The 11,690-nt window shown below is 48.8% G+C and overlaps 1 protein-coding gene across 5 annotated transcripts in view; it reads right to left on the bottom strand.

Annotated features, from left to right (window-relative positions):
- Positions 1 to 9,393: 9,393 nt before the first annotated feature.
- Ccnjl (cyclin J like) overlaps positions 9,394 to 11,690 on the bottom strand; it is a 48,108-nt gene continuing 45,811 nt past the window's right edge. For all 5 annotated transcript variants that reach the window (XM_087194879.1, XM_087194878.1, XM_087194881.1 and 2 more), the window contains one exon: positions 9,394 to 11,439. In XM_087194879.1, coding sequence (XP_087051005.1) covers positions 11,019 to 11,439 — 421 coding nt within the window. In that variant the 3' untranslated portion in view covers positions 9,394 to 11,018. The remainder of the gene's footprint in view (positions 11,440 to 11,690) is intronic.

The raw sequence follows: 11,690 nt of genomic DNA, 5'->3' as shown, positions 1-11,690 counted from the left end.
ATCCTTTTGAACAAGGCCTGGGACGTAGCTGAGTGAAGGCCCTGGATTCAGTCCTGTCACTGGCCCATTCCCCTGCAATGAGAGCTAAGTGGCTAAGAGCTTTGACTCGAGTCTCCCACCGAGTAGCCGTGGCCTTGTGGTAAGTCCATCCCGTCCCTGAGCTCAGCTTCCCTGTGGGGAGGTCACCCACCCCTCCCTGGGCCTCATCTTGCCCCAGTGTCACATGGCTCGGTGAGACTGTCCTCTCCTCCGTCCGAAGGGAGTTCAGGGATGAAGGTTAAACCCACACCACGGCGTCAAAGTCTGCGCGCTTCTCGGCCCGGCTCAGTCGGACCTCAGGCCTCTTCTGTGCACCTTCACCCCGACCCTGGGGGTCATCTCCCCGGGCTGCCGGAAGTGGGGTGGCCAGCTGTCCTTCCAGCTCATTCCGAAGCCTTGGGCGAGGTGTGCACAGGCTTGCTGAGGTCTGGCCTGAGGGTCCTTCCCTGAGTAACCTCCACGCACCCTCACTTTCCCAGCTGGAACACACAGCTAGGGACAGTTCTACTTTTCGGGGCTCCAAGGAGGATTCTGAGAACTACCGTGTGCAAGGGGCTGATGCTCAGTGAATGCCTGAGTGCCAGCTGCGAGGAGGGCCACCAGCACCAGGAGCTGTGTTCTGTGACCTCTAAACCATGTGAACAGATGAACCAGACTGTTCCGGATGGCTGTAACAGCACAAAGAAATAAAAGTGGGTGATGAGGGTCACTGCAGTAGTCTCTCTGCAATGTCAGCTGAGACCCCAGCGCTGCTGCCATTTGCAGCTGGGTCACCGTTACAGGAGCTGCTCTGGGCATTCAGTATATTCAGCAGCATTCCCGATCTTCATCCAGTCCCCAGAACTGGGAAAAAGCAAAACAAAGCCTCCCCGCCAGATGCCAGTAGCATCTTTCCTCGGCTACAGCTGCTGAATGTATCCAGACATTGCCAAGTGTTCTCTGGGGGCAATGTGAGGCTGAAAAGGTGAGGAGCCAGGGCCCCAGGAGCTGAGGGGCAAGTGGAGTCCCCGAGAGGGCCAGGAGCTCAGGGAGACAGAATGTAAACCTCAAAGCGGGTGGAGGCTGGAAGCCAGCCTCTAACCCCAGAGTGGCAATCTTAGTCTGCAAAGAAGTAGGTTCTGCCTAGGAAAGGGGTCGGGATGCCCCAACCCTACACACCGCTCAGGAGACACACTGTACTGTCAAGTACCAGAGGAGAATTAAGGCCTAATTGGCCACCTCTGTGAGCACAAGGCTGAACTAGGGGTGACTGTCTATTAGGTAACTCAGTATTTTTTTTTGGTACTGGGGATTGAACTCAGGACCTTGCGCTTGTGAGGCAGGCACTGGAACCACTAAGCTAAATCCCCAGCCCGGTGATTGCCTATTAGGAAAAAGACAGCTGAGGTTAAGTTGTTTACCAGAGAATGTACGAATGGATATGGGAAAGCAGATGAATCTTGTTACTTTAATTGCTTGTGCCTGAGTTTGGGTGAATATAAGCGAGGTGAGCCAAAGGCTTGGGCTCCTCTGCCTGTTAGAGGAAAGAGCCCCCTGGCTACCCGAAAGTTGAGCTGACTCTGCCTCTGTCATTCATCCTCTTACACCCCAGGTCAGGGAGGAACAAAGTAGTGAGTCTAGGTCCCAGAGCAAGGTGGGCTGGGTGAGTCTGCTACAGCGAGGGCTCAGGGCCCAGGCCCGGCTACATTGTACAGCAGGAAGAAACAATGCGAAGAACAAATCCGAGATGGAGAATTGGGTGGTTCAGAGATTCAGGTTGGGATGCTGGTTCCTTACTCTCTCCTTCAAGCACAGGAAGCAGGCCATGCATATGTAGTCTTTTCTTTTTTTTTTTTTTGGTACCGGGGATCGAACTCGGGACCTTGTGCTTTCGAGCGGAACCACTGAGCTAAATCCCCGGCCCTATGTAGTCTTTCTTTTGATCTTCAAAGAAATCCTGCCCCTGAGTCACTGGGAAGCTGGCTAAGAATGCAGATTTCAGGGTCCTTACCCTCTTAAAGAGGGTCCTACGCCCTCCTGCAGCTTGCTTAGTTTTTAAACCCTCTAAATTCAACCAGATGTCAGCCCTGGAAGGGACTTTAAGGCCACCTCTGAATTTAAAAAAGTTTTCCTAGTCAATTCCCACCCGACCCCTCCAGCATGCAAACTGAGATCTTGCAAGCCTCAGCATGTGTGGAAGGGATGTAAATGGACCCTTTGGACTGGAGAAAGGGTTTGGGGGCCCCAGGGGCTCAGCTTCCCCCTGGAGCTCACAGCCGGCCATCAGTTCAACCATCTCCATGGTAACAGAGGGACTGGGAGTGCAGAGGGAAGGACTTGCTGGGTGAAGTGGATGCTCTTTTTTTTTTTTTTTTTTGCAGTACCAGGGATCGAACTCGAGACCTTGCGCTTCTGAGGCAGGCATGGTGCCACTGAGCTAAATCCCCAGCCCTGAAGTGGATGCTCTTAGTGAACCCTCCAAACCTAGATTCCCCTTCTGGCCTTGTGCACAGTGGAAGGGGCATGCTATCCCAAAGTACCCTCCTGGGTCTGGGATGCAGCATCATGGCTGGCACATTTCCCACCCTGCGCAAATGCCTCTCATGCCTGAAGGACAGCAGCTTGGGGTGGTTCTTCTCATGGATGCCAGGTAGGCAGAGGGCAGGACACAGACTCCAGAGAAGAATAGACTCTGATTTCTCCACCAGAAGCTATATCCCATCAACTCTGCCTTACACCATTCCCCCCAGTACCAGGGACTGAACCGAGGGCCTTTGCACTGAGCTACATCTCCATTGCTTTTTATTTTTAAATTTTGAGACCAGGTCACAAAGTCACTAAGTTGCCCAGCTGAATTTTTTCTTTTTTTTTGGTACCGGGGATCGAACTCGGGTCCTTGCGCCTGCAAGGCAAGTGGCAGAACCACTGAGCTAAATCCCCGGCAAAATTTTTTGTTCTTAATTCTTATTGGTTTAGATGGCAAGGGTTTGTTTTGTTTCAGTTTTGCTTTTGGGGTACTAGGTTTTTTTTTTTTTTTTGTACCAGGGATCGAACTTGGGACCTTGCACTTGCGAGGCAGGCAGCAGAACCACTGAGCTAAATTCCCGGCATTTTGGGCGTACTAGGGATGGAAGCCAGGCAAGTTCTTTTTTTTGTTTTTTTGGTACACAGGGATCGAACTCGGGTCCTTCTGCTTGCGAGGCAGGTGGTGGAACCACTGAGCTACATCCCCAGCCCAAAGATACAAGAAGCTGTTTTTTTCAGATGCAATTAACACTCACAATCAGGGGACTTTAAGAAAAGCAGATTATCAGGCTCACCGGGTGTGGCGCGCTCTAGGGCGGTGGGCTTGCAGCTCTCTGGAGACACAGCAGCAAAGGGGTCAAGCAGTGCGCCCTGCAGTGCAAGCACAGCATCGTCCAGGTCTTAAGTTTTTTTAAGGAACACTTGAGTGCTGTTTAGGACCAGGTAGGGACCAGCCAGAGAGGATGGCAGTGAAGCCAGGACATTGTGGTCAAGACCAGTGACAATACATGCTTAAATGAGCAGGGCAGGACTTCTTTCCCTGCTTTCTCCACCTAAGTACAACTAAATATCTGCAAGTAACAGCCAATGAAGAAAGGACCTGAGAGCTGGAACTAAGACACACTGGCTAAAGACCCAGGACTAGAGGATGACCATGCCAGGAGTCCCTGGGTTTTCTTTTTCTCTTCTATGTACCAGTATTGTGAACCAGGGACCAGAGAGCCAGCAGACATAGACAAATCTTCAAGGAAAAAGTCCTTTCTGAATGGGAAAGGAGATGCCAACCAGAGGCCTAGTGGGGAGCTCCAAACTTACTTTACAGTCTGCCCCAGGACAGCCAAAAACTAACCCTGCTCTCTACCACACAGGGTGTGTCCAGGGCCTGAGACCACCTGGCCCTCCACTGTGGCACATGGAGACCCACACACCCAGTAACCCCAGGCATCCAGGAAACACTTCCAACCCTACAGGTGACGCCTACAGGGATGAACACCCTTCCTCTTCCCATCGCCAGAGGATAAAGCAGACCAGGAGGGTAGTGCAAGGGTCCTGAAGACAAAACCCACACTGGAACAACATGCCACAAAAGTAGGCCAGGGTCTACACACTATACCCTGCCAGTATAGAGGAATTAAATGGAACCAGGTATCCAGGGTACATTTGAAAATCATTTGTCATACCAAGAACCAGGAAGACCATGATGTGAAGGATTTTTTTTTTTTTGGTACTGGGGATTGAACTCAGGATCTTGCGCTTTTGAGACAGTTGGTGGCACCACTGAGCTAAATCCCCAGCCCATGAAGGATGTGAATTAAAGCACTCATTAAAAAATGCTTTAGGGGCCAGGGATTTAGCTCAGTGGTTCCTCCACCTGCCTTTCAAGCGGAAGGATCTGAGTTCGATCCCTGGTACCAAAAGAAAAAAAAAAAAGCTTTAAAGGGCCAGGGATTTAGCTCAGTGGCACCATACCTGGCTTGCAAGTGCAAGATCCTGAGTTTGATCCCCAGTACCACACACACACACACACACACACACACAAATGCTTTAAAATAGAATTACCCATAAAAAGTAATATACATTCTTTGGAAACAAGTAAAAAATGGAAAAATTTAGCAAAGAAATGGAAGTTATAAACAGCCAAATGGAAACCATAGAATTTGAAAAAATATAATAACCAAGATATTATGTCTATCATTGGAAGCACAGTGGAGATGATACAGCAACAGAATTTACTGTCTGAGCCACTGAGAGGAAGAAAAAGGGTGCGGGGTGGGGGGCGGAGATGAACTGAGTCTTTGAGGTCTGTAGGATAACAATTCATACACCAGCATCCCAGAACAAGGAGAGAGAGTGTGTGGAACTAAAATGGATTTGAAGAACGGCTGAAGTCTCCCAAATTTGGTGAAAGACATAAATATACAAGTTCAAGAAGCTGAGCAAGCCCTCAAAGGATAAGCTCTCCAAAACTCCATACCTGGTCTTGTCATATTAAACTTGAAAACTAAAGAGAGAGGAAAAAGTATTATCAGCCAATGTGAAATGATGCATTGCCTGTAGAGGGGCAGCCTTTGATTGACAGTAACTGTCTAATTCAGAGTCATGAAGGCCAGAAAAGAGGGGTCTTACATTTTCAAGTGTGCAAAACATCACCTGTGAATTCTGTCCAGTAAGATGTTCTTCAGGGGGCCCAGGATTTAGCTCAGTGGTTCCACCGCCTGCCTTGAAAGTGCAAAGTCCTGAGTTCGATCCCCGGTACCAAAGGAAAAAAAAAAAGGATGTAAAGATGTTCTTCAGGGGTGAAGAATGAAAAATGTTTTCAGGGCTGGGGATTTAGCTCAGTGGTTCCACCGCCTGCTGTGCAAGCGCAAGGACCTGAGTTTGATCCCTGGTACCAGAAAAAAAAAAAAATGTTTTCAGAAAAAGCCGAACCAGCAGGACTTGTTGCTGGCAGACCTACTGTGAGGAGTGCCTAAAGGAATCTCCCTAAATAGAAAAACTGTACCAGGAGAAAGCTGGGTCTTTCAGATGCCAAGGAGGTATGGCAGGAAGGATGGAGGCACACATCAATATAAGTCACCCTCTGCTTCAGCTTGGTAAAGCTGAGTGTCTTCCATGCCTCAGGTGTTGAACTGTAATCCCTGCTGTGAAGTTTCAAGAGGGTGGAAATTTAGCCAGACACGATGGTGCACACCTGTAATCCCAGGTGAGAACCAAGCGATGGAGGAAGGAGGAAAGACGGGGAAGGAAAGGGGAATAAAAAGACCAAGATATATTAAGTTCATGTACCTACAAAGATGAATGTAAACATTATGTACTGGATAAATACATTTTAAAATATCCTACAGTAAGGCATGAGAGGGAACACACAAAATAGTAACCAAATGGCTGGCCTCAGCCCTCATATGCCAGCGACATAGATGTGAATGTTCCAAACAGGATGTTGGAAGGCAGAGATTGCCAGAATGGATAAAAACCCACAAAGACGCTGTCTCTTCTTCCATGCCTCAGACATAGTGATGTAGATTTAAAGTATGGGATGGGAAAGGTGTGTCCTGCAAACATTAATTTTTTTTTTTTTGGTACCAGGGATCCAACTCGGGTCCTTGTGCTTACAAGGCAAGCGATGGAACCACTGAGCTAAATCCCTGGCCCAGCATTAACTTTTTAAAAACCAAGAGGGCGGAGGATGTAGCTCAGTAGAAGAACAATTGGCAGGGCCAGGGATTTAGCTCAGTGGTTTGGCCACCTGCTGTACAAGCTCAAGGACCTGAGTTCGATCCCTGGTACCAAAAAAAAAAGAGCAATTGCCTGAGAGGGATAAGCCCAGGGTTTAATCTCCAATACTGGAAAAAATAAAAATAACAGGAGTGGCTGTCTGTGCTAGAGCAAAGGAAACTTCCGAGGACAAAGGGACATTATGATGATAAATGATCAATCCACCAGGAAGATATGGCAATCTCAAGTGTATATCTACCCAACAGTCTTCTCAGCACAGGAAGTAAAACCTAGGGGCAGAGAGGAGTCTACTGTGACCATCAAGGACCTCCGTACCCCACTCTTAGGAATCACTAGAATGACTGGACAGATGCTACCTTCTGCCAGCAGTAACATGTCAAGAGATGTAAAACTGTCAAACATGAAGAAATTCAGACTGTCAGAAAACAAATGGATTGACTTCCCATAAACAAGAATCTGAGTTGTGTTAGCTTTCTGTCTCTATGACAAAATACCTGAGAAAAATAATTTAAAGGAAGAAAGCCTTTGGTTCAAGGTTTCAGACCACAGCTGGCTCTACTGTTTTTAGACCTGAGGTGAGGCAAAAAATAGTAATGGTAGAAGGAAGGGTGTGGTAGAGAAAGGCTGCTCACCTCAAAGGAGACAAGAAGCAGAGAAAAAGAGTATGTGCTGGCCAGCTCTGGCCCTTGTGTGTGTGTGAGCGTGTGAATGCACGTGTGAGGTAGTGAGGATTGGACCTAGGGTCTTCCCATTGACCTACATCCAGGCCCTTTTATTTATTTTTATTTTTTTTGGTACCGGGGATTGAACTCGGGACCTTGTGCTTGTGAGGCAGGCGCTGGAACCAGTGAGTTAAATCCCTGCCTGCCCTTTTATTTTTAGACAAAGCCTAAATTTTTTTGTACTAGGGATCGAACTCAGGACCTTGTGCTTTCGAGGCAGACAGCGCACCACTGAGCTAAATCCCTGGGCCAGACAAGGCCTAATTACCCAGGCTGGTCTTGAATTTGCAACCCTCTTGCCTCAGCCTCCCAGAGAGCTGAGATTATAGGCATGTGCCACCATACCTGGTTCTCCTGCCTTTGTTCCATCTGAACCTTCTCCCTACTGGACAGTGCTGTGACATTTAGGGGTCTGTGTGCCAGCTGTCTCTGGAAATACCTGCTGAGACACACTTAGCATGTCCAGAACCAGAAGTGGACTTATTTCCTACAATTTTTCAATCTAAAGTTGACAATCAAGACTATCACAAAATTGATGTTTTTTTAAGTCTTGTAACATTTTTATTGAGTTTTAATTGCCCACCTACAGTAAAAAATGACAATTTTTTTTTCCAAAGCAAATATATAAAAAGTTAAATCTAAATGCACCAACGAGAGGACTAATAAAGGTAGGAACAGAAATGCATGAGGCAGAAAAAACAAGATAAAGAATATGCAAAGAGCCAAGGGTGTGTTCAAAAGGAAAACAAAATTGGCAAATCTGTCAAGACTGACAAAGTAAAAAAATTTGCACAAAACACCAATATAAAGTTGTGAAGGGAGTCATCACTACAAGTCTAAGTGTATTAAAAAGTTAACAAAAAAGGGCCGGGGATTTAGCTCAGTGGTTCCACCGCCTGCCTTGCAAGTGCAAGGACCTGAGTTCGATCCCCAGTACCAAAAAAAAAAAAAAGGAAAGAAGGGAAAGGAAAAAAATACGAGAAAAGGAAAAAAAATGGAAACAAAGTCTTTGGAAATAGGGAAGGGTGGAGGGAGTGAAGGGAGGGCAAGGGAATGGGGAAAAAACATAAGAACCAAGATATATCATGTAAAGGTACAAGTTCCCAGTGATGAATGTAACTGCATTGTATACCTAAAATGTACCAATAAACTTGATGAAAAGAAAAAAAAAAAAAAAAAGAAAAGCAGATTATCACTTGGGCATGGTGGTGCATACCTGTGGTCCGAGCATTCTGAGAGGCTGGAGAAGGATCGAAAATTTGAGCTCAGCCTGGGCAATTTAGTGATTTAGCGAGACCTTTTCTCATTAATAAAAGATAAAGAAAGGCCTGAGGATCTACTCAGTATGAGGGCCCTGGGTTCAATCCCTGTTAACGTGTACACACACACACACACACACACACACACACACTCACACTCTCTCGCACGCACACGCATGCATGCACAGAGGAAATCTGATTATCCTACATAATGTGGCAGGGCCCTATTCAAAGAGCTTTCTGAGCAAAGATTTAAAAAGCTTCCTGGGGGGCCGGGGATTTAGCTCAGTGGTTTTGCCGCCTGCTTCGAAAGCGCAAGGACCTGAGTTTGATCCCTGGAACCAACCAACCAAATAAATAAATAAATAAAAAGCTTCCTGGAAAAGGAATTTTGCCTCAAAACTATAGTATAAAAATCATTCCTAGGTTGGAGATTTAGCTCAGTGGTTCCACTGCCTGCCTCACAAGTGCAAAGTCTTGAGTTCGATCCCCAGTACCAAAAAAAAAAAAAAAATCACTCCTGACTTCCTGATTTTTTGGGCACTCCTACAAATTTCAGACTCAAATGCAATACCAATACTTACTTCAATATTTATTTACTTTTTTTTTTGTGAAAGGGTTTCACTGTGTAGCCCAGGCAGGCCTTGAACTCCCAGCTATCCTCCTGCCTCAGCCTCCCGAGTGCTGGGATTACAGACATGTGCCACCATGCCTGGTCTTACCTGAATGGCAGCCTGCTGGCATGCTGCCCTGTAGATTTTCACTTGACCCTGATCCCCTCGAGCGAGCCAGTTCCTTAGAGTAAATCTCTCCCTACCCTACCAGTTTGTCTGCCTTGGCAGCCTGACAGCAGCACTGGAGAGTGGGTGATGTCAAGCCTTAGTCTGCCCCTGGTGTCTGTGTCCTAGGAGGCAGGATGGGGCTCCAAAGAAGCCAGTCTTTTTTTTTTTTTGGACCAGGGATCGAACTCGGGACCTAGTGCTTGCTTGGCAGGCACTGGAACCACTGAACTAAATCCCCAGCCCAAAAGAAGCCAGTCTTGCTGCTGTGAACCCCAACACCTCCCATCCTGGGGAGACTCCCAGGACTGGCTGGAGAAGGGAAGGGGAGGCCCAGGAAGAAAGCACAGAGACTAACAGCAGGTGACATGTTTATTGCAGTTGCGTATTTCTGGGAGCTGGTGTGACTGAGGGAGCCCGTCACAAGCCCCCAGCCCCAGAAGACAGATACAATAACTTGGAATCCAAACAAGTTGCACATAAATAGAAAGAGGTCAGCAAAGGAAAAAGAAAAACAACAAACGAACTGTGCACTTTCCTATGCTAGAGTGGCAAAGCTGCAGCGCATTATCCACATCTGGTCTCTTACCGCTTGCACGCTGAGATTCTCATCTGTGTAAAAAGCTTCACCATCTTCAAATCCTTCCTGGTGGCCCCCCGCTGCTGTCTCCTAGACTGGCAAATGAGTCTAGAAAACCAAGATGGCTTCTTCTTAAAAAAACAAACAACAAACAACAAAAACTGCTTCTGTGGTCCTCTGCACCTCCCAGTTCCGACGGGCGAACAATGTGTGTCCCCTGACAACAAACCAACCCAAAACATGCTGAGACCAAGCTACAAGTCAGAATAGAAGCATATTGCACATGGTTACAAGAGTCTTCCTGAGATCCCTTCTGCAGCAGATCCCCGAATACTGGCTTTCCATCCACCACCCCCTTGCCTGCCAGTGGTGGCAGTGCAGTGTCACACACCATGCATGCACAACCGCTATCCAGATCCAAGCGGCGGTAGGCAAACCTCCCACACTGGCCCAGCTAAAAGCCTCGGCTGGGTTAACCCCACGTACTGTACGCACGTGGTGGAGGGAGGTGGGATTGTCTCACCCTTGGTCAAGCCTTTGTCTTTAACACCAGTTCCCTCCCGAGTGGTTTAGCGAAGTCCTACAGATGAAGACAGCATCCAAGTGGTGGAATCTTCTGGAACGGAGAGCCCCTCAACCCTCTGCTTCTGAAAATGAAGCTCTGTTGTTCCCCTCGGGTCCCTCACAAGCTGAGGTAAAACAGCCTCACCTGGGATGGGCAGTGTGGGAATTACAATTTTGTTTTTATGTTAAGGAATTTTCAAGTATCACAAAATCCCTGACGCAGTATGTAAACAAGACATCTTGCAGGACAGAAAGCTAGATCACTTGGAGAAGCAGCAGCATGTGAAATATCTAAGAGGTCGAGAAAGGTTTCAGGGTCAACAACAAAGACAAGAGCCACCCACTGGGCCCTGCAGGCGCAAGCAAGCCCAGGGCCCTTCCGGTCTGGAGCTAGGGACAGATGTTGAGAGATGGCACTGCACACTTCGTGGGAGTCCTGAGCTCACATCAGGATGCGCCTCTGTTCTCAGTGGTGTAACTGCTATCGGCAAAGAGCAGAGAAGTCTCTGGGTGAGTGGTCTGCGTACAGTTTCTCATCCCCTGGCCTCTTTCTTACCAAGTCTTTCTTGATTCACTCCAGCCCTGCTTGACACTGGCCACCACGCCACCTCTCTGTACCCCAGGCCAGTGTGGAGGTTTTTCCGAGGGGCTCTCACCAGCCAGGTCTGTCCCTGAAGGTTTTGCTCTGGGCTAGTTTTGTTTAAAAACAGCCTGACCCCTCCTCATCCAAGGGCACCAGGCTCTTCAGGGATGGTTTCCTGCTGCCTCCCCTGGCTCAGTTCTCCTCTTCAGGCTCTCTTGCTCCACCTGGGTCTTCGAGGCTTCCCTACACAGGCTATCTATCAAAACAGCCTGCGGGAAACAAGTGGCCACCACCGAAGTAGCTGCTTCCATAGGTGGTAGCAAGGCAGTGCCTCGGCTCGGCTGCAATGGCCATCTGCCTGGTGAGGGGCGCAGGGAGGGGCACGGGACACATGTCCAGGGGCTGGAGGGTGGGGTACGGGCTGTGGAGGGACAGGCCTGTGGCCGCTGAGAGCAGGCTCCTGGAACGGTGGGCCTGCAGTGAGTCCCGGTAGGCAAAGCACAGGTCCTGCACGGGGGCCTGGAGCTGGGCCAGGGTGGCCGTCGGCTGGCTGAGTGCAGGGTAGACGGGTGGGTGGAACAGCACTTGGGTGGGGGGTGGCGGCGTGCCTGGCACCATTGCCAAGGCCTGGCTCTTGACCGCAACGGCATCCTTGAGGACACTGTCATATGCACTGAAAGGGAAAGAGTCTGTGAGAGCTGGAGGTGAGAGGTCGCCAGACACCTGTGTGCATCTCTGCCTTCCTTGGTGGACCTCGAGAGATGCATGTGTCCTGGGGCTGGGCCTTGCTCTTCTGTGCAGGTGTCTGAAGCCTCTGTTCCTCACCTGCTAGACCCAGGGCTCAGCTCCCAGCCTGGAACTGCTGCCTGCAGGGACCCCTCAAAACCAGACTAAGCTGTCCCCGTGGCCCTGTCTTGGCAGGTG

This window comes from Heterocephalus glaber, unplaced genomic scaffold, assembly GCF_053883595.1.
Source record: "Heterocephalus glaber isolate CG9 unplaced genomic scaffold, H.glaber_assembly_v1.0 deba00001606, whole genome shotgun sequence".
Taxonomy (NCBI): Eukaryota; Metazoa; Chordata; class Mammalia; order Rodentia; family Bathyergidae; genus Heterocephalus; species Heterocephalus glaber.
The sequence above is the reverse complement of the archived record's forward strand: the minus strand, read 5'-3'. Positions and strand labels throughout refer to the sequence as shown.